At 37.0% G+C, this 21562-nt stretch overlaps 6 protein-coding genes across 6 annotated transcripts; 3 read left to right on the top strand and 3 right to left on the bottom strand.

Moving 5' to 3' along the window:
• Window positions 1–754: 754 nt before the first annotated feature.
• On the top strand, window positions 755–2293 carry LOC131429039 (serine protease grass-like). Its single transcript, XM_058593093.1, has 4 exons — window positions 755–899; window positions 960–1353; window positions 1413–1621; window positions 1677–2293. Exons 1-4 carry the CDS (start codon window positions 836–838, stop codon window positions 2102–2104), a joined length of 1095 nt encoding a protein of 364 aa, XP_058449076.1. The 5' UTR covers window positions 755–835; the 3' UTR covers window positions 2105–2293.
• Window positions 2284–2681, bottom strand: LOC131429069 (uncharacterized). Its single transcript, XM_058593122.1, has 2 exons — window positions 2472–2681; window positions 2284–2412 (listed from the first exon to the last, which is right to left on the bottom strand). Exons 1-2 carry the CDS (start codon window positions 2603–2605, stop codon window positions 2313–2315), a joined length of 234 nt encoding a protein of 77 aa, XP_058449105.1. The 5' UTR covers window positions 2606–2681; the 3' UTR covers window positions 2284–2312.
• Window positions 2682–4479: 1798 nt separating this feature from the next.
• LOC131429076 (uncharacterized) lies at window positions 4480–10894 on the bottom strand. Its single transcript, XM_058593128.1, has 3 exons — window positions 10583–10894; window positions 10031–10183; window positions 4480–9971 (listed from the first exon to the last, which is right to left on the bottom strand). Exons 1-3 carry the CDS (start codon window positions 10754–10756, stop codon window positions 5331–5333), a joined length of 4968 nt encoding a protein of 1655 aa, XP_058449111.1. The 5' UTR covers window positions 10757–10894; the 3' UTR covers window positions 4480–5330.
• A 2133-nt stretch (window positions 10895–13027) lies between these two features.
• Window positions 13028–14402, bottom strand: LOC131429080 (ubiquitin-like domain-containing CTD phosphatase 1). The gene is made up of 2 exons (XM_058593132.1): window positions 14125–14402; window positions 13028–13967 (listed from the first exon to the last, which is right to left on the bottom strand). Exons 1-2 carry the CDS (start codon window positions 14294–14296, stop codon window positions 13150–13152), a joined length of 990 nt encoding a protein of 329 aa, XP_058449115.1. The 5' UTR covers window positions 14297–14402; the 3' UTR covers window positions 13028–13149.
• Window positions 14403–14795: 393 nt separating this feature from the next.
• Window positions 14796–16246, top strand: LOC131428433 (E3 ubiquitin-protein ligase FANCL). The gene is made up of 3 exons (XM_058592422.1): window positions 14796–15018; window positions 15093–15992; window positions 16056–16246. The coding sequence occupies exons 1-3, from the start codon at window positions 14920–14922 to the stop codon at window positions 16170–16172; spliced, it is 1116 nt and encodes a 371-aa protein (XP_058448405.1). The 5' UTR covers window positions 14796–14919; the 3' UTR covers window positions 16173–16246.
• A 2171-nt stretch (window positions 16247–18417) lies between these two features.
• Window positions 18418–20617, top strand: LOC131429088 (DNA repair protein Rad60). Its single transcript, XM_058593139.1, has 5 exons — window positions 18418–18558; window positions 18622–18894; window positions 18978–19342; window positions 19402–19678; window positions 19733–20617. The coding sequence occupies exons 1-5, from the start codon at window positions 18510–18512 to the stop codon at window positions 20056–20058; spliced, it is 1290 nt and encodes a 429-aa protein (XP_058449122.1). The 5' UTR covers window positions 18418–18509; the 3' UTR covers window positions 20059–20617.
• The last annotated feature ends 945 nt before the right edge of the window (window positions 20618–21562 follow it).

Genomic DNA, 21562 nt, shown 5'->3' on the forward strand with positions numbered 1-21562 from the left:
TATTACTTTATGGAAGTTATAGGTGTTCAAAAGCGTTACAAGAGTTTTGGCATCCCAATTTCAACATGACTCTTCAATCACTTTCTTGCATAATCTATTAGAAATGTCGAAATTTTGAAATGATTAGAAATGATCCTACAACGACACGGAATACACTGATCGAAATTAGCACGATGACATATCTTATCGAAAAGAAAATATTATTCAAGTAAATTTATTGTTCTGTTCTATTCATTAAGGAATCATTAGTTCTTTCCTTAATATGAGAGTATTCAGTAAATTGATTCTTTTTGATTTATTATTTCACATGATTCAACGGTTTCAATATTTTAAATGTTACCGAAACATAACAACACAAGATCTGCGACGGCAGACACCAGTATCAATCATGATTTCAAATCATTTAATCAGCTACCGAGCTATATTTATAATTCATATTTTGGTATGAATGATTCATTTTTTTTCCTTGATATTATCGGACCTATGATTTTGCATTCATTGTATTCCGATTTCAACAAACTCTGTCCATCGATATTCAGCACAGACTTCACCCGCAATGTCAGTACTAATGTTCTTCAGATGTTAGTTAGAATAGTTCGAATAGTTCCGGAGCCAGTGCTTACCACGAATAACTCAGGCTAGTATTCACTCACCTCTAAAACTGTCAGATAAGCTCCACATCTCGCAGTAGAGTGAGACGCATTTTGCACACAATCCCATTGATTAAATCAGACAGCTGCATTTATAAGTAACTTCGGAGATCTGATCAGTCGACTTGAGACTTTCGTGTAGAACACGTTTGAATGTTTAAACACTACACGTAGTGCATAGAACGATGACGGATGCCATTAACTGCTTCGGGGTAGTGATTGTTTTGTGTCTTATAACTATCTGCGAGAGTAAGTTGTGACCAGTCATACATTCAATAGAAATCCCTAAGAAATTTCCCAATTGAACAGCTTGTGTTACACCGTCTGGGTCTAGTGGAAAATGCGTGCCCATACAGCAGTGTTCCAACCTGTTCGCACTGAAACAATTAACTTCGAACATTACTGCGAACGTCGCTAAGTATCTTAAAAGTGCAGAATGCATGTCTCCCAATTCGACGGAAAAAGGAGTTTGTTGTCCACCGGATCGAGTCTTCCAGCTTCCTGAAAACTGTGGCTTATCCTCAAATGAGAGAATAGCTCATGGCAACAAGACTGCAGTGTTCGAATTCCCTTGGATGGCATTGCTCATGTACAGAAATCTTTATAGTGACGAAGTAACGGGAAACTGCGGTGGCACTTTAATCAATGAAAGATACGTGCTAACTGCGGCTCATTGTCTGAAGCCGGATGATAATTACAAACTGTGAGTAGAAATGCAGCTAGAAAATGAGGTTTGGTAGGAAAATGCTATTATTTTCTTAGCGAGCTAGTGCGACTAGGGGAACATACTACCGATATGGATAAAGATTGCAACAATATTACTGAGGCTGGGGTACTTATCGAGCAGGACTGTGCTGGTCCAGTAGAGGACATTCGCTTTGAATCATACATTGCTCATCCGCAGTACCAGAATGCATTTTCTGGCAATGACATTGGATTAATTCGTCTAGCAGAACCCGTCACGTTTAAACGTAAGTGTATTTCGTATCAACAATTAAATTCTTGTTGAATATTATCCCATTTTAGATCATATCAAGCCAATCTGTCTACCAATGACTAGCGATCTGAAGGATACCCTTTTACCTGAATACATTGTTGCCGGATGGGGTCTAACAGAGGAACTAAGGCGATCAAATGTTCTACTGAAAACCCAAATACTACGATTAGAGCAAAGTAAATGTCAGCAACGAATCACTGAAATCGATACCAAGAAGCTTAACATCACCATCAGCGAGAAACAAATTTGTGCGGGCGGACGAAATTTCGAGGATAGCTGCCAGGGTGACTCCGGCGGACCTTTGATGTGGCCAGCGCAATACTTGAACCGAACCCGATTCGTGCAGTTTGGAGTGGTTTCATATGGTATCAATCATTGCGGAGAAATCAACTTCCCGGGAGTGTACGCCCGAGTCGGTAGTTATATCGGCTGGATTTTGGCCAATATGAAAGCATAAAACGGTTACCGTTTACATACAGAAAATTTGTTTGATTGAGTTAAATTGGCGATTGTTTATCATTCCAACAACACTGTTTCACAAACATATTTCTAAATTATTATCAATTTTCGGTTCCAAACTTTCACAACTAGGAGATTTATGTTATTTGAACATTAATATATGTATTAAAACAAAAGTTAAAATGAAGGCATTTGTATTTATCATTCTAATTTTTAGAAACTGTATTCCACAAACTTTGTTTGGTTTTCGCATTCCTTTTGTCCTGCGAAGTGATGGCACTCAAATGAGCTGCATCCACTATATCCCTACAAGAAGGCAACCAACATCAGTGAAACCAATCGGCCCCAAATATCAGCCTACTCACTTAAATTCATCATAGTTCTTCGAGTTAGTCACCGCTCGCAATTTTGCATCATTTCGCAGCTGATATAATTCGTCACCTTTTATATTTTCCAAACAAGATGCTTCCAGTTTTTTGATATCCGAATTGGAAATCATTCTGCTTGAACTCAAAAAATAAATTGATAAACACCCTTTTCCACAAAACCGTATCCTAGGTAACCAGTTCAACAGAGTATTTCGTAGTGTTGCCCCCCAGTTACTCAAGCGTTACGAGTTACGCGTTTCTCATAAAGGCTTCTATAATCGATAGTTGTATAACTGCTTATTGTCACTCGAATTTATTTTACCGAGCAAACAATCAAGTATAATTCAAGGACTTATCTGGCATGAGAATCGTTTCCATTAAGTAACCATATAACGAATAAGAAACAATCGCTGCAATAAAATTGACTGCTTAAGGAATACTGCACGGAAGCATAAATCAAATAATATTTGATTTATGACGGAAGCCAATATTCTTTCACAGCCTTCAAAGCGAGTATTCATACTTGTCCAGTTCATTACTGCCACGAAACGATACCGTTTTCAAAGCAGTAATGCGCATTTAAGAGGTAAAACAGAGTTTTTTGGGCCATCAACTAATGATTCACCAAATAATTTTCAATTAAAACACTGCCATTTCATAATCCGATTGAGATTCCTGAAAAGCTGATACTCAATTTTGTTATTAGCATATAACAATCAATCTTGTTTGAGAGCAAATTAAATATAAATAGATGTTGAAGGAAGATTCGTCTATTTCATGAAGATTTCAGGGTGCTGAGAGCCCAACGATGTCCATAGAACGATAGCCGTATACGATTTGGCCAAGGAAGCCGCCAATTTTCATACGTCCGATACGATCTATTTGAACGGAGTGAAACGACGACCACAGTAGCCCGCAGATCGCAGAATTTGGTCTAGACTGATGTCTAGATTTCTAACAGATGATAGAATATTGGAATCTTGGTCATAGGGTAATCAAATACAATTGGCAAGCGTATTCGTGCAAAAGTAATAATGCTTAATTTTTTGGCATTCACTTTCATACTGTTTTTGTTGCAAACAAATTCTTTCCACATCCATTTTCAGAACACAGCTCAAAACATTTCACCAAAATGGCAATGATGAGAAAAATTTCAAAATCATCTATACTGGTCTATCATAGAGGTCGTTGATGAAGGGTACAAATAGTAGTAGTATGAGATAACTTCCCTGTGGCACGCCAGACGTGAAGTTGAAACTGATTGAAAACACAGTTCCAAACCGTCCGATATCACTACTGTTGGATAAAGAATGTACAGCAGCATAGTTTCAAGTACTTTAGAAAGACCTTCTGAATCACAAACTCCTGTGCGGAAGAATCGTTTACGAGCCTTTCTTCGAAAATTTCGAGCATTGCGCATCTTCGCATTCCACCATGGTATTTTGTACTGCGAAGGACTCATTTCTTCTGTTTGAGAATCCTGTTTCTGAAAAATTATGTCTAAATCAATACCTTTAGTGAAGTTCCAAACTAAAAATAGAATCATCATGTTATTTTACCAACTGCTCGACTTTCAATTATTGAATTGTGATAAAATCGAATACAATATATTTGCCTAGGCGCTAAGAAGCAATACCTCAAGAAAGTAGCTCGAAAAAAGTTAAATACTACTGTTATAGCTACGCGAAAATTCGAAGCAAATGCTTCTAATTTTTTCTTGAAGTCAATCTATCGAACAGAGACAACAGATCTCACTCTAACCATTGGTTTTCATATATGAGATGACTAATGGACCTGAGATGAATGGGGGTATTGTTACCCTACTTGTTTTAGATTGAGCTCGATTAGTTGCCCTATTCGAGCAGTGTACAAAATATTGCGCAGAATTTTAAACCTTTTATTCGCTCTTATGATTACAAATGCTAGAGAAAGAGAGTCGGGAAAGGATGTTTGTTTTAACCCATAACCCAATGAAGCCATTCAAAACATTCCGAGTTTCACTGTTTTCAAATACGTACGTTTATTTTTTAATTTATATGAATTATTATTAATTCACTATCCACTATTACTTATAGCAATACAGATGGTTGTGTTTGTTTCATAAATCTGAATACAATCTCTTAAACTAGTGTATTCACTGTTAGCAGTCAAAATTTACGGGTTAAAAAGTTCCGTTTTAATTGCAAATTAAGCAAATGTAAGCAACTTTTATCCTACTATTTTATCAAGAAAAAGAAAGACTATAATTTTCACCGTTTGGCAGTATACCAAAAGAAAGACACATATTTCGAACATAAACTATACAAGCTCTACTACTTTTGAGAAATTGTTAAAAACGGATCACGGTACCTATTTTCAGTTCTGTTTCTTCATTCATCCAACCGAGCAATTGTTTATGTGATTAACAGTCTCCGATTAGTACATATAGTAAACCGACATGCATATCCGGGCCGGTTTTGTACCGGCACGGCGTCTTCAACGGATGCAACGGAACGATGCCGGACAAGAGAGACTTTTCACCAGCATGAATTTGAATGCAAAAACCTCAAAGGTAGCAAAATTGGTTTTTGCTTTCGTTATTGCGTTACTTATGATTTCCAGGAAAACGCCCAATCAACTACCGGCATACGACCCTTACATCCTTAATGACGTTTATAGGGGATTATGAAAACAGGAGCACTTCATATCCTGCAAAAATTCAATCGATTCATTTTCGAATTGAAATTGATCAAATCGTACGGCACCCTGTCTAATGGATTGAAAATAGGTGCCATCATCCTAGTAAACTTAGTTTCACTACCAACAAAATGCATAAACCTATATTAATACGGCAAATTTCGATAATGTTTCGAGCTCTTACGACTTTGAACCAACATTTTCATCAACCACAGAATTCTCCTCGACCAATGGCATACTATTATCGCAGTTCTTACTACTATTCGCCGAAGCTGAGTTTATTTCTTTTCGCAGTGCGTCACTATTTTGATTTTCGATGGGAGGTATCATCTCATCCAGCAATTCCCGTTCCAATGCCAAACTGATGGCCTCATCTTGGTTGGCAGTTGTAGATTCAGCGTCTGTTGGCAAACTTTTCAATTGATCGGAAATTTCCTCCAGTTTGTTGTTCAGCAAGCTGTCCAAATCATCCAAGCCACTGCGATTGTTGGATGCTTCCGCAGTGGCAGTGGATGAAGCATCGACAGAAAGTGCAACCGGATGACCTGGATCAACAACGGCGACGGGTTTCAGACCTTCGGTGAGTAGATTCTGTATCTCATCAATAACAGATTGTGATGATGTCTGCTGATGCGATGGACTAATTTCTGGGTGGCAGGTTAATGGAAGTACTGCGGGTGTAGTGGAGTCACTCGAGAGCTGCTCCTGCTGGTCCATGAGAGGTTCAACTGGAGATTTGATTTCTCGTTGTAAAACATCTTGAATTGTGCCATCATTGGTGGTATTTTCAGATGCCGTTTCACAATTTTTATCTTCTTGATTTTCACAAACAGGAGAAACTTTTTGGATTGTGCTCCCATTGCTGGTACTTTCTGACACCTTTTCACAACTTTTATCTTCCTGATTTTCACAAATAGCAGGAAACAAATCAATATTCTTTTCTTTATCCTCAGCAGCTTCTGTATTATTACTGTCTTTGATAGAATCATTCGAGCTCTGAGCATACTCATCCATCGGAATATCAGAAATAGAAGATGTGGTTTGCTCTTGTTCGTCACCTAATAATTCTTTCTGGTCGGGCTGTTCTATTTCTTTGCAATTATTCAGGTCGTCTTCCCGAATAAACTTGCTAGGATCGCCTTCCGACACACGATTTTCCGCAACTTCTAAGTCTGCACTATTCTTAGATTCATTTTCTCTTGGTGTGACTTCATCATTGAATTCATTCTCTTCCTGCAATTTTTCGGATAAATCGCTGCTTGCAACACTTTCCATCGCATCGTGCTGCTTCTGAATAACAACTTCTTCACAAACCTTTTCATCATCCACACTTTCCATTTCTGCATTAGTTGAGCTCTCACTACTCAAGGAACCTTTTTCATCCGGCGTTTTCACATCAATTTTAAGCAACGGCTCGTGTGATGCGTTATCATTTTCAACAACACGCTCTCCACTATTCGATTTTTCATCCATTTCAAGCTCGGCTGATTCTGCCCTTGCACTCGCTAGCTCCTCGTTCCTCGATTCATTACTCGTCTCATCTGTGGCTTCCGTTCTCAACACGTTTTCTTCTAATTCGCTGGTGGGTTCATCGTCGTTTGCTTCTGGTTCACCCAATTCTTCCTTAATTGGCATAGGAAACTCGGGTGGTTCTACCTCATCCGAAGCATCCTCAGGAACATCATCTGGCACACCTTCCGGTACCTCCTCCTTGATTGGCATGGGAAAATCATGATCAACACCTTTTTGTTCGTCTCTACTTGAAGTATCGGGATATTCTGTCTGCTCTTCAACAACTTCCTGTTTGATTGGCATTGGAAATTCTTGTTCACTTTCCTGGAAGTTTGAAGGAGCTTGTGTGATGCTTTCGGCGGCCACTCGTTCCTCTATGTTTCTACCTGAAGAACTGTCTAACGAAGACTCTGCTGGAGCATTACCAACGACATTGGTAATCACTGGAAGCGGAGAGGACGCTTGGGCGATCATAGCTGGCGTATTAGGTTCATTTGAGTTTTTAGCAGCAACCTCCGCTGCCATTCTTTGCTTGAGTAACGCAAACGGATTGATTTTGACCTTGGACTTTTTCTTTTTTTCAACTGGTTTTGGATCTTGGGCTGGTGGAAGGTCTGTTAGTGCAACCGGCTGATTTTCTGGTTTCTCCTGTTTGATGCGAACGCCATCGAATGCAACGACGGTTGGGACCGAATTATCATTCAATATTGAATGCTTTTTATGTGTTACTTTCGTTTGTGTTCCGGACTCTTTCTCCTGTGCTACAGATGTTGGAGGAAGATCTTCGTCAACCGGCTCTTGTTTAATTTGGACATTCACTGGAAGCTCTGGTGGTTTGTCTACAATCTTTTCATATGCTGGATCAATTTTTTCTTGCTTGATTTTAACTGCCAGGAAATTAGGTTTCTTATAAACCATCTTTTTGCTCTTTGACGGAATCGGTTTCTCTGCTGGCTCGTTATTTCCATCGTCGTCGTCATCGTCTAGAACAATTGTTCTAATGTCCGGGGTAGATGGAACTGAAGCGTTAAGCAATCCCTTTTCCTTTTTAATTTTCAGGATCAACAATGGTTTTGGGGATTCATTATCGATTTTATTTGATTTATGAGATGGATGCGAACCAGGTCGTTTACGTTTGGCTGGTGGTGCTTCGCATTCCTCTTCTAAACCAGGTTCTTTTTTAATGTTTAAGGCTAACTGTTCATCAAAATGAGTATCTTTTTCAGTTGCTTCTGAATCCACAGAAGGTAAATCAGGAGTTTGTAGTGGTGCGGTCTGTGTTGGAGATTTCCCGCCATGCTCAACTTGTTCCTCATCTTCATTTTCATTGATTTCATTTTGCGACTCGGTCTGTTCTTCTTGCTTGATTGGCATTGGGAACGGTATTTCTTCTTCCTCTGCGGTAGATTCGTTTGTAGATTCCTTTTCTAACTGTGATTCCTTCTGTCGCTGTCTACTTTCAAGTTCGCCTTCCTCAGCATCTTCATCAGCATCTTGAAAATCTGAATAGTCGTTTACACTATTGTCAACAAAATCATCCTCTTCATCTTCGTCCTCATCCATCGGTTCCTGCAGCTGCGATGGTTCAGTGTCAATCTCAGTACATTCCTGTTTGAATTGTGTTTTTGCCAACACCACCATTGGAAGTTTATCGGAACAGAATGCCAACTGCTGGTCTAAGGACATCTCACCAACCTCCATTGCGATCGCTACCGTGCTGTCATCAACTGGTGAAGGTGTTTCCACGGGAGGAGTTTCAGCATGAGTTTCGGTATGAGAAGTTTCAGTTCGGGGAGAATTTCCAGAATTTCCAGCATTTCCTGCCGACAGTTCTTCCTCTGGTCGATCTTTCTCTTTATTTTTATCCTTCTTTTTCTTTTTCTTTTTAGCTTTAGCTTCTGAAAGACTTGCTATTGCCTCAGTCACAGAACTTAACAAGTTATTAATGGTTGCTATATCTGTATCACGTCCCAATTTTGCACCGGAATCCAACAGTGAAGCGATTTTTGCTGTTTCCAATCCTGGTGAATGTGCTTCAACATTCTCTTTGTGACGTAAAGTTTTCTTTTTGCTCACAGACGGAGAGGAGGCTGCGGCTTCCTGTGCCAATTCCAACGGCGGAGGGAACGGAATTTCACGTTCTTCTTTTGGCAATTCTTGTTCAGTAGGAACAGAGCCACGGGTTCTTCTAGCGGCACTATTTAAAACTATAGCGGGAGACCCGATTATTTTTTTATCAGCAGAATCTACCGGTTCCTCTTTTGGAATAATGACCGGTTCCGGCGGTGGAAGACTTCCAGTACAAAACATCATATAATGTCGAGTCAGGACAGGTTTCTTAACGAAAAATTTGTTACATTTTGGACAGTTGGCTTTTGGTTTCAGGAAACAACTATGCCATTCATACAAATTCTGTGTCTTAAATTTCTTATTACACAGACGACATTGAACATCCGGTTTAATCGCCGGTGGTCGTCCCCTGGAAACACGACCACAAGCATTCAACGAGATATGCTTAATTAAAGCCACATTCTTATCATACTTTCGCTTACATTTGAAGCACGTGTATAAAGTACGTGTTAATTGATGCCAAAGATTGTGATCTTTGAATTCAAGAACCGTTTCGAAAGTTTCACGACAAGAACCGCAACCAAACTTGCGAATCACTGGAATATGTTTAATGCATAGATGGCCATCTAGCTCAGCTTGTGTTTTGAATTCATCCGAGCAGTATGAACAAGGATGTTCGAATTTGATCTTTTTTGGAGCCGGTACACTTAATTCTGCGTCTTTTATTTCCTTTGGCGGAGTTAGCTCCTTACGTTTTGATCTTGTTTGCTTCAAATCAGATGAACTTTCCACTGCATCTTCTTTTTTCTTTTTTTCTTCATCCTTGACCTTTTTTCTATCTTCATCTTTGATTTTCTTTTTATCCTCATCTTTAATTTTTCTCTTATCCTCATCTTTGATTTTTTTCCTTTCATCCTCCTTTAGCTTTTTCTTATCATCTTTAATCTTATTTTCTTCCTTCTGTTTCTGTTGTTGCTGCAATTGTTTAAGTCGTTCTTTCTTCGTGAGAGCTTTCACCGGTGTCGTTGGAACGGGTTCATCCTTAACTATATCAACTGCAGCTTTAACCCTGGTAGTAGGAGCTGGTGATGGTGACGGTGAAGGTGAGGCTCGCCTCTTTTTGCCTTTTTTATTGGAACTGGTGCTACTAACGCCACTGGTACTAGCTGCTTCAACTTTTTTAACATCCGTTTTGAAATCCTTCACCTCCGGTTTCGAACTATCGCCAATCAGAGGAAGCTAAAACACATTGAAAAGTACATTTGAACTGTTGTAATATAAGGATACTATTTTCTTACAAGTTTTCTTGTTGGATCCACCAACGGCAGGTTCAAAATGGTTCTAGTTTGCAGATTTGTCGCTGCGCACATCAATCGATACTCGAAGAAATCATTGATCTTATCCACACAGAGAGAGCAAATATTCTGCGGCATTCTATCATCTTTGGAGACCTGTGCAATAAACACCGGCGAGGAAAATTAATGGCGTTTTCGTTTTTAATTTGCACTACACCGGTGCAGTGCTACACTGAGGCATGAATAAACGAACAAAAATGACGAAAACATAAACAGTAACCATTGACTACAATGAACGATTCCATTGCACAGAGCTACACCAAACTTTTGATGAGTGCTACACCAGTGGTATCGGTGCAGAAAAAGTGTAGCACTGGTGTAGTGCAATTGGTAAAAACGAACGGTTTAGGTGCAGCTTTCGCTACACCGGTGTAGTGCAATTTAAAAACGAAAACGACATAAGATTCTCAGTACAAAAACTTGCGTTGTTTATAATAATACACTTATTTTGATTAGTCCACTATTTTGACTGTTCTTTTTTTGCTTATTACCTACCTGTATACCAACACATTCCTCTATTTTTCTCACGAGCGTCGCTTCATCTTCGTCGCCGACTATGACGGTCTCGTTTTCTTCGATGATAGGAAATTTTACCGGATTATCTACACCACATAGACGGCAGATTTTGTAGATCTGCTTATGCAAAATGTTGATCGCAAACCGTTCCATGATGGCAGACACCAGTTCCGGATAATGAATATCGGTTTTAGTGCTATTTAAGAACCACAAATCGATATTTTCCAATCACAAATCACTACTTCAGCTTCGCTTCCATGTTTTTTGACATGAATTTCCTTCTTCTTACAAGAAGCCTTCACAGTTTAAGGATTGTTGACAGTCAAAATTTATGTGTGCGTGAAAGAATTGTGCTAATAAACGTACACAGCAAATGTAAACTACCTATTATTTGATTTATCGTTATTTAATTACGAGTTGTTTTGAATCAAACTTTCCTCAATCGGGTAACAACTTGACAACTCCCATTGTTCTCAAGCGTTACAAAAAATTTGGCTTTAGATTTGTCACTTTTCAAAAGCGCGTTATTATGATTTGAGTGAGCATATATTTCAAGTGGTCAAAAACTTCTCCGAATTTAGTCATTTCGTAACAAAATTAGCATCATGTGTCTCTTTAGCATTAATTGCTTCGCACAGTTAAAATATCTTGCGAGTTGTTCCAGGCAAAGTTTTAAGAAATAATCCACACATTGTTTCAATAGTACATTACGATTGTTCATTGCATTTGTTTCTAATATGTGTTCGTATATACCAATAAACACACCTAGAACGTCGTTCTATACTCGGAATTACGCTGAATTTTGTGATGGACAATTTTTTTTAATTCCATTTCCTTTATTTTACAGATTGATGCTATTCTTGCATAAATTCCCATGTTTTAGATACTGTTGATAATTATTCCCACCTTTAGTGAGGATTGCAAAGAATTCTTTGGCAAATATTTACTGAATGTAGTCATGAAATCTATGCATTGTCAAAAATTAAAAATTTGATGGCATTTGATGATCAGCTCTAATTTACAACGACATGATTATTTGAAACTTAGACTAATTTCTATTTTGCATTACGAAATATTATTGTCAGACTAATAGTTAAATGACTTGACATGAAGTCAACATTTGAAATTATAAGGCATGAAATTATTTTTACTGATGAAAACTTCCAGAAATTTAATCTGAAAATATTGATATTGAAAGCTCATTGAAGTTCTTATTCTAAAACAATTAAATGTCGAAACACATTGAGATCTCTACTTGGATACCTATTATGATTTTTTGTTTCAATAATCATGTAACGTGGACCGAGAGACTTCCATTTTTTATCAGATAACGTGGAAATAATATCGACCTCTTTTACTTAACTTCTTAACGACAAAGGGAAATATTTTTCCCTTCTATAAAAATCGTTATCGATTCTTCAATTATTATAAAATCGATGCTTTTTTACTGAATGTTAAAAAGCTTATTTGCAAGGCGACAAATGTGTTTCTCAACGAATAAAAAAAACTGTCAATCTTTACTGCACTAAAAACTTTGTGCAAAGCGACGTACAGAAAATAGAACACATAATAAATGTGTTATGTGCGTCCACTTGTGCTAAACAAGTACACGTTTCGTAGAATACCGTAACTAACTATTTATTTTACTATCCTGATGATTAAAGCAATTATATCAATAAATTACATTACGGTATAATAAACCCAATTCTTCGTTTATTTATTTTTGAGGATCATTGGAAAATATATTTCCCATGAAATTATAGGAAACTTATGCACCCTGCTATGTTTTTCTGGTGATATTCTCTTACTTTACACCCACAATAGCTAAATATTATGCTGTACTGACATATTTCGTCCTGGACATCTTATGGTCGTGAAAGGATTTATATAAAGCTCCCGCACGCAACCCCTCTTGGGAAAAATACTAAAATTTAGATAATTTTTTGATAGCGTGTTTTGGGAAGGTTAGCGAAGACTAACACCCTTATCATAATTGCATACATTTCGGCGCATTGGTCAGTTACCTGACTGTAAGAAACGTTTAAATACAATTTCAAGCAAGCAGTTGAAGCTTACTAGGTTCACTCGTCCCATGGTACTCAAATATTCAACGTTAATTAAATCTAATAATAATTTATCCTTTACACTGATGCGTTATGATAACAGATTTTTAATAATAAACACTGTTTACGAAGCTCAATCTAGTGTTACCGAATATAATTAGTTTGATTGATTATAATACATTACTGATAATAATTTCAATGTTTGTGAGAGATTCAACAGTAGTTTGGAAAATTGTAATTAGCAACAATACCCCATGGAAAATGAGAAAAAGACTATTCAGATTTTATTTCCAAATTTTGTGATTACCTTACTTGATTTATGTTCGTAAATAGGCTTTCAAGATATATTAAAAATATTGCATTAAAATAAGCATTGCATCTTTTTATTGTTCAAGTTAGAATTCTACTATTAACAAACGGTTTTCGGTTCATTTAAAGCATTCATGGAATAAGGCGATTCAACTTTGCAAGAATATACGCAATTTAGTCATCAGTCGCTTCACGTCGCTTCTTCGGTTTGAAGCTTTCCCATTTTTTGTGGTTTAATTCATTGAAATCTTCACAATGTTTCGCAATATCTTTGAGGTATTTCGTGAGCTTCAACAGTTCTTTATCTTTGTGACGATTGAGATGAGCTTCCGCAAAGGGTTTGATCCGAAGGCCCGACTTTGGATTCATCAGAAAATTTCTTCGTAAGTCATCAAACATAATGGTGTTCTTCGAAGAATACTGGCTATACTTGCCCCAAATCACTCCTAAAGGCTTCACTTCAATTACTCCACGCAATGGACAATGAACAGTGATCATCGCTTCCGAGTCGAGCATGAAAACCAGTTTGTAGTCAGCGTGTGAAGTGACTCCAAGTAATTTCATTTTCTCCACAATCCATTTCATCGATGTGGCGGACCAAATTGCAATGTCATAATCTTGATACGCGGAAGTGAGAAACTCATGTAGATATGGTCGCATTAGTTCAGCGCCATTTTCTGCTGCAGATCGGTGATCGAACAGTGTGTAATCAATATCTAACACCAGCAAACGCTTGCCCTCGCGGGGTGGGTTCAGTTCGTTAATTTTATAATCGCGTACGCGTTTATTGATTTTTGACAGATAAATTTCTTTATTCTCTAACGGAACTTTGTCATCGTCCTCGTTGTCGAGATCATTTACAACATTTCCGATGTCATTTGGTCTGGAAGACGCTTCGACGATATCTGCCTCCAATGATCCAACCATCATTAATTTGAAATTCGGTTTAAGTTCCAGTAGTCCCAAACGTATTTCATCCGTAGCGAATTTACCTGTAAATATATATCGTGACATTTTACAATTTAACAATTAGAATATAAAAGTAAAGGGATGCCCCAACAATTCTTTTCACAGTTATTTAAACATATTGATCATTATTCTTTCAAGTTAGAAAAAAAAACTTAGTGCTTGGTGCCCATTTTCAGTTACCTTTGTACTTCAGATTGAGCAACTTCTGCCGTTCCGGCTTCACCTGGGTCTTCTTACAAATCTCATGTTTCAGAATGGCTACCGTGTCGTGGTCAGTGAGATCTTCAATTGGATACTCCTTTCCGCTCCATTTTACGATGATTTTTATCTCTTTGGAAGCTTGCGGTTCCATATTCACTGTGATTGTTACTTTATTTGCTACTTGATTCTTAGTCGAATGCAAATTTCACCTGTTTATTAGATGCGGTTATGTACCGTCGTACGGTTTGCATCTTCTGTGTTTGACAGTTCTAGTTTACATACACGCAGAAAAAAACGTTTCAATTTCATAGATTCTTGTTAACAATTGTTAACAATATTTAAGTTTATTGAGTTTCAAAATTAAACTTCAATTTTTACTCAATTCTAAATCTTTGAATCCTTCCAAGTAATTACGGTTTACTTCATTTTCAAATTTTTATCCGTTTGGTATATGTTCATTTAAAATTACCATTCAACAAATGCAAACATAATCCATAAAAAAATATCCTAGTTTCAAGCCAATTTTGATCTGAATCAATTATATTCTGGATAAATATACGACCTGAATTTGCTTCATTTTATTTTTCTCTTTTAAATCAAGATTCCTTTATTGTTTTGAACCAAAACAAATTTTCTGCGTGTACGTTACACAGAAGAACAGAAAGAAATGGCATTTTGTTCGATGCGGATTTGCAAATGTTTGTTGTGCGTTCGATTACCGGAAATATTGATTCCTAAGTTATAAAAGTTCAGTATACTCAACTCTTACCAAAAATGGAAACTACTCATATTCAGAGCAAGTCAATGTTTTTGTGCAAATACAGTTTTTTGGTCGAAATTCAAATGAATCGTTTCACGGGGTATTATAGCGGTGTAAGTACACAGTTCATATATTGGTGTCAATTCCGATAGTCGATTTTAATTACACCGTTTTTATTGTGTTACAGATTTTCCATATACGAATTTTTACACCGGTGTTTCCCCAAACGTCTCGCATGCACGTAACCGTTTTTCAAAACGAGCAAGCAATTAATATTGAAAATGTTCCAAAAACTGGTGACATTTTCGAATACATGGATAAACTCATACAATTTCTCGATCGCCATAAACTGCATTCAACTGAAAACTCGATACCGAATATAACAGCTTACCTAAACTTGTTCAAACAGCTGGAAAAAATAAAGGAAGAATATGCTTGTAAAATATTTACCGATAGTAACTTGTGTCATTTTAAATTGTCTGAGTTTGAACAATATGAAAACCACCGATTGGAAATGGTACGAATTTCGCCAACAGAATTCAAGGTGACCGACCATAGCCTGCCAAATTTCGGAGCGTCGAATCAATTATTCAAAGGCCACAGTTCTATAGAGATGCATACTATTTCGTTTGTTCATTTATTGGATCAATTGGATGAGTTTTATGCTAATTTGCACAAAATAGATGAGCTTTGTTACGTTGTTGATCCATCGGTAATTGATACACGAACCACTTGGCGAATCATTAAGTTTAGTCAGAAGGTTTTTCTAAAACTTATTTTTCACCCATTGCAACCTTCATCGATTGTAGTGAATTTTTTTGGTCCATCCAAGGAAGTGGAATATTTAAGGGAACTTTACGACGACAAGATAGAAGATTGGGATCCGGAAAGTGATGTGTACACAAATTTGCTGCGAACGCTAGAGATTATGTCCTTTCCTATGCGAAACCAGGACGACACCGTTGATGGTGAAACTAGCAATTGTGGAATTTGCTTGACGTACAGAGATGACCATGAAAGGATTCCCATTGTGTCATGCGACAATGATAAGTGTTTGCAGATATTTCATATCAGTTGTTTGAAAGGGGTAAGGCTTGAATACATATTTGTACTTGAACCATTCGTATACTCTAATACCGATTATTTTTAGTGGCTTTTGTCGCTGGCTCGAAGCAAAATGTTTTTCAGCATCTCAATAGGAACATGCCCATACTGCAAGCATAAAGTATCATCTAGTTTTGATGAGCTACTGAACGATCCAGTGTGATAACGCTAACTTTAAGCGGCTGAGTTTCTTGTTCAGACATCTATATTTCATGTAAATAAAATTAATTTAAATCATTTTTCACTGGATCTTGTTATAACCTTGTCCTTTAATCGCCGATTCAATTCATGGTCGATCTGTGAAATGTTATTTCAGAAATGTTGTTCTCAGAAAATAATGTAAAATTTATTCACTTTAAAATCATCTGTCAACGAACTACTGGATTTCAGGAAATTCTGTTCAAATAAAAGAACACTCGTTTATATTGTATTTTTATATTTAATTGTTATATTTTTATTGTAACATTTATTGTTTTACTTTACTTTTAGTAAAAGTAAGTAGAATACTCAGGGAGATCGTAGGAGAGAAGCTCCTGAGATAAAATGTTCAATAAACATAAATTCGTCAAGTACAACGCTAGCCATTTTTATATTTCTGGAAGATTTGCCGGATTGTTTTTTCACACTAGGGACCGACATAACAATCATAAGGCAACCCAGTGAAATTTATATACATGTCCGATCGGTACCCTTATTTTCAGTATTTTCATACAAGTGGAATGAATTTTCGTTTTATTTTAATGCATGATGAAGCAATTTATCTGAGTGCGTATAAGCGGACGACTGTTTCTCCAAATACAAATAATAATACCCATAGGTCCCATATAAACGAATCGTCAATATTTGGTTCATCGATTGAACAAGTTGGCCTACCAGAAGATTAGTTTTTCTGGAGAACTGCAACTTTCAACTGATGACGAGGGTTTTCGAGATCAGGCTATCCCACCACCACATTCTAGCTTGCCTGAAAATATCCGGCTACCAGTAATAATCTTAATTTTAGACATAGGCATACTGTTTTATTTATTTTTTCAGTCTTATCTTTGTAACAAAATGTGTTCATGGTTCTGCAAGAATTTGTATTTGGTTTTTCTTTCGTTTATTGAGTTGCGACTATGAAAACCGGCATCCTGTCACGACGCCATCTTGATGAGATCAAAATCGGAACTTCAAAATCAGCTGATGGCAACGTAAATAAGCAAGTTGTACCCGGTGAACGACCGCAACTAGGTTAAATCCGGGTATAAATAAATGATATAAAAAAAGAAAAAAAAAAGGAACTAGTAATGCAATTGTTTTACGGTTTACCTTATTTTTATTTAAAAGATATTTTTTTATTCAGGCCTATTTGCTACAAGCTTTACGTGGCCGATTGAGCTGATTTTTAATTTTTTTTTTTTTATTTGAATCTCGTTGTCACCCTTTTCCTAGGGGGTTTATTTGTTTATTGCACAAAAATTAGAGAATATTGGGTCGGTTCTCTCACAATAACTTGCCAGTTTGCCTAAAATACAACAGATAATGTTTTGGGACATCAAATGGAAGTAATTTTCACGATTTGAGAGTCGCGAAGAGTATCAAAACATCGCAGTGTTTGGGGCACAAAACACGAGGGGCTCAACGAAATCGGTGTACTTTCAAATGGCTGGTTCTCACATACCGGTGTCAGATGGCTGATGAAAACTTTCATGAATTTTCTAATTCTGATTGAAAGTCAAAAGTTTCTTGTATCGTTTTACACAAACAGTTAAGAGTTTTACGTAGGAACGAGTTAGTGATTAAGAGTAGAGAAAATAAACATGGAGAAACTGTTACTTGATCATACGGCATTTCTCAAAAATTAACCGAGATTTATAAATATCTCGAAAATAATGTGTGTGCGCTTTTCTTGCAGTGTATATTTGACAGCGGTTATGATTGAACCATGTAGATGCCAGGTCTGCAGATTTCTTAACGAATCTAACTTTTTTTGTTGTGGACATTTTTACTGACTTATGAAAAACGATTTTTTCGCAGACATTCGTCTGAATTGATAAACTTTCAAACTGGCCGCGCTACATTCTTTTAACTCGCTAACCTAATTCGTGTATCATATGTTCGAATTCACTGACTTTTACAACCTTATCAGAAGATATTTGGCATCTTTGGATTGTACCAGGTTCAACGCTACCAACTTTACCGATTTAAGTACTCGATACAGTAATGTTCCTTTAAAATATCGATACATGATTTTACATACAGATACATATCGATTTAAGGTTTTTTGTGTTTTATTCTATTTTTTTAACTTGTTGATGCAGCCTATTTTAGGTCTCTAAACCATCACGATTGACTTTCATCCGATTTTCATCACTGATAGATTTTCAAGACTAATAAAGATTTTTGAAAAAATGACCTGGCAGCTCTGATCAGGTTCTTCAACCGATAACGACAGAAATTTTGTGTACGTTTTAAATTCTGTGATTTCTGAGTCAAACAAGTCTTATGAATAATTTTTAGAATGTCACATCAGTATGATATATTCGATAATTTAAACAACTACCTGGACAGTAAGCGAACTATATGATTTTTTCCTTGTTTCCTATGAAAATTAAATTCTCCTACTTTACTAGAAAGCGATGATTGTGTTATTCCTGACGAAGATCTTGAATTAAATAATGAAGATTCTATCGTTGAACCGACGCCTGATCCACCGACTCCGGTTCGGAAAAAGTGTCTTCCCAAAAAGAATCAGCCTCATGCCCAGGCATTGTCGCCAAAAAAATCAAAACAAAATAAACAAGCGGAATCTGCAGTAGATGAGATTCCCGCTACTAGCAAGGATATAATTGTCGTGACAGATGATCTCGTTAGTAATTCGAATGTTGAGGCAGCAACCATGGACCGTAAGTGATAAATTGTAACATGGACTACGGTTATCACCATGTTTTATATAATTCGTCTTCTCTATATTTTTTATGATTTGCAGAAAATTTCAAAGAATTGGAACAAATGTATACTTTGATATTTAAACAAATATGCACGGATAGTGCAAGCAAACGACATTTTTCCTCTCTGAAAAAACGCTATCAGTCACTTTTAAGTCGACGCTCTGCTTCCAGTCGTCGTCGACCGACAAGAAATGGGACTTCCTTACTGAATGAATTGACAGCATTGAAAGAAATATTTTATGATATTTGCGTGAATCACAATTTAATGACTCCAAATTCGATGAGTTCAACTTTACAAACGAACGGAACAGTTACAAATAAGCGACGCCGGAGAAGTAAGCAACCAACAGTGATTGATGTCGTCAATTTGGTTGACAGTCCAGCATTGGTGCTGCCCGGAGTTGTAAGATAACATACCTGATGTGGAGAGAATAAATTTTTTAATGTTAAATCTATTTATAGATCAATCTAGATTCCGAAGAAGAAAATGTTCCGACGGAAAACAAGGCCGACTACTCGTTCGATTCAGAAAACTACGAAATGTCAATCAAAATCAAATGGCGTGGAGATATCCAGCGATTTGTACATCGAAAGTATCAAAAATTCAGTGATTTGATAGCTAAGCTAGCCGAGAAAGTAGATGCTGATCCAAGTTGCATCATTTTAGATGTGAACGATCGCATTATTGATCCGAACGATACTCCCGATTCAATCGATTACAAGATATCACAATTTATAAGTACGATATTTTAATATTAATCTATTCATTTTAAGTAATGTATTAAAATTCCAGCGGGTCGAGCCGTGGAACAGACTGTAGCAGACATGTTTGCTGGGAAGCAGCAAAGCAAGCAAGCAAAACCATCGAAGTCTTCCGCTAGCAAAAATTCTATAACGCTGAAGCTGCAATCCGACAAATGGAAACAGCCGCTCCATGTTCAGGTGGAGAAAACTCAGAAAATGTCTATCGTAGCGATAAAGGCAGCTGAGGAACTGAAATGCAAACCGGCAGAAATCAGGTTAAGCTTTGATGGCGACCTAATAGATCTCGATTTAACGCCTCTTGATTTAGAATTAGAAGGCGATGAAGTTTTGGATCTGCGTATTTCGAAACAGTAAAATTGGTTTGCAAAAACGTATTACTTTCCAATTTTTTTTATGTTAATTATATATATATTATTTAATGTTTATGAGTTATTTTTATAATTATATCTATTGATAGTACTGAACAATGTAATTAAAAAAATGTTTTTAACAGACTTATAATGGGCGCCAAAAACTTTCTTTTCAAAATAGCCATTTTTATTACCTGTAATTGTTCTCTAATATGCAGAGAATCACACCGGCAACATACATATTTGCCATCAGAGGCTTCATTTCAAACAATGGAATATTAATTTTTAATTTCATATAAAACATTTCGTTATTAGCGAAGTGAGAAACTCCGAATAAATTTGCGTGCAATGGCCCAAAAAATGGCGTGCGGTATTCGAAGTTATTCGTATGTTTTATTTTCGTATATTTTATTTTGTTAATGTCGCCAATTTTCTCACCTGCACCCGATGCAGTGTTAGTTGGAAATATCCGCTGTAAAGTAGAAGTTTTTTCAAGATGTAAATCACATAAAGAACGTTCGGACACTAAGAAATAAATAATTACTCCAACAAGTACAAACAAACATTGCCGAGAGCCATTCGATATTCATGGGGGTCATTGTGAGACAGCCGTTTGTCTCTGAGAGCCTAATTTGTCATGTTGTCCAAAAATCTACGCTATAAGTCCAATGTTATGCCTTGAGGACAGTTGAGATCAGTATAAACTGAAACCAGAGACATTCGAGACAGGACGTATATCAAGTTATGGTTTAATCTGCCTGACAAATGATTATGTTGAAAAGCATGTCATGTCACCGTATTCCTTCTAGCAGTGTATTCGGGTTAATACCTTTTTCGTAAATCGAAGTTTTTTGAAATTGTGGTAAAACCTAGGCTTGCAGAGATCATTCAACCGCGTTTCATCAGGATTTGACTTCAATCTATCACGCAGTAGGATACTTGGAAATTTTTTATATATTACTAGAAATTATCATTAGGACCATATTGTGTCTGTTGATTATACCTAAATAAATAATAAGTGTAGGTGGGAACAGAACATATATATTCCGGGAGTACTCTGCAACTACACACAAAGCAATGGAGATAGGAGATTGGAAGGTCGATCTTTTCATCCTTAAACGATGCCTTTGACCTTCATTTCCCTAATTATTACTAGGTGGTGGTGAGCTCACTTCGTCCGCGTCCGTTGTCGGACGAGGAGAGTTATTGTACTTAGATCAACCAATATAACCGTGGTGAATAGTAATAACATAGTGCAAATAATAAACAATTTTGATTCGCCTTGTGTGGTGATTACGTCTTGGCTGTAGCTGAGCGAGAGACCAGTCAACATTCTCATAACCAGTGGCGTACCGAGGAAATTTTGCCCCCGGGGCAAAATAAGATTTGCCGACCCCATCGTTGGTTCAGTGAGCAGAAAAAAGCTGAACTCAATCTCAGGAAAGATGACTTTGACGATAAAAAAAAATGTCCCAAGGATTGGTATGCCGCCAACTTCACAGCCGGAA

Source organism: Malaya genurostris, chromosome 1 (genome assembly GCF_030247185.1).
Source record: "Malaya genurostris strain Urasoe2022 chromosome 1, Malgen_1.1, whole genome shotgun sequence".
Lineage (NCBI taxonomy): Eukaryota > Metazoa > Arthropoda > Insecta > Diptera > Culicidae > Malaya > Malaya genurostris.

Coding starts and splice junctions, on each gene's coding strand:
- LOC131429039 (XM_058593093.1), top strand. CDS start 836: ATGACGGATGCCATTAACTGCTTCGGGGTAGTGATTGTTTTGTGTCTT. Junction 1,354..1,412: donor CCGGATGATAATTACAAACT/GTGAGTAGAAAT, acceptor TTATTTTCTTAG/CGAGCTAGTGCGACTAGGGG. Junction 1,622..1,676: donor AGAACCCGTCACGTTTAAAC/GTAAGTGTATTT, acceptor ATCCCATTTTAG/ATCATATCAAGCCAATCTGT.
- LOC131429069 (XM_058593122.1), bottom strand. CDS start 2,605: ATGATTTCCAATTCGGATATCAAAAAACTGGAAGCATCTTGTTTGGAA. Junction 2,413..2,471: donor AAGAACTATGATGAATTTAA/GTGAGTAGGCTG, acceptor GCCTTCTTGTAG/GGATATAGTGGATGCAGCTC.
- LOC131429076 (XM_058593128.1), bottom strand. CDS start 10,756: ATGGAACGGTTTGCGATCAACATTTTGCATAAGCAGATCTACAAAATC. Junction 10,184..10,582: donor AGGAATGTGTTGGTATACAG/GTAGGTAATAAG, acceptor TTTATTGCACAG/GTCTCCAAAGATGATAGAAT. Junction 9,972..10,030: donor TGGATCCAACAAGAAAACTT/GTAAGAAAATAG, acceptor AATGTGTTTTAG/CTTCCTCTGATTGGCGATAG.
- LOC131429080 (XM_058593132.1), bottom strand. CDS start 14,296: ATGGAACCGCAAGCTTCCAAAGAGATAAAAATCATCGTAAAATGGAGC. Junction 13,968..14,124: donor GCTCAATCTGAAGTACAAAG/GTAACTGAAAAT, acceptor ATATATTTACAG/GTAAATTCGCTACGGATGAA.
- LOC131428433 (XM_058592422.1), top strand. CDS start 14,920: ATGGAAACTACTCATATTCAGAGCAAGTCAATGTTTTTGTGCAAATAC. Junction 15,019..15,092: donor TCACGGGGTATTATAGCGGT/GTAAGTACACAG, acceptor ATTGTGTTACAG/ATTTTCCATATACGAATTTT. Junction 15,993..16,055: donor ATATCAGTTGTTTGAAAGGG/GTAAGGCTTGAA, acceptor GATTATTTTTAG/TGGCTTTTGTCGCTGGCTCG.
- LOC131429088 (XM_058593139.1), top strand. CDS start 18,510: ATGTCACATCAGTATGATATATTCGATAATTTAAACAACTACCTGGAC. Junction 18,895..18,977: donor TGAGGCAGCAACCATGGACC/GTAAGTGATAAA, acceptor TATGATTTGCAG/AAAATTTCAAAGAATTGGAA. Junction 19,679..19,732: donor CAAGATATCACAATTTATAA/GTACGATATTTT, acceptor TTAAAATTCCAG/CGGGTCGAGCCGTGGAACAG.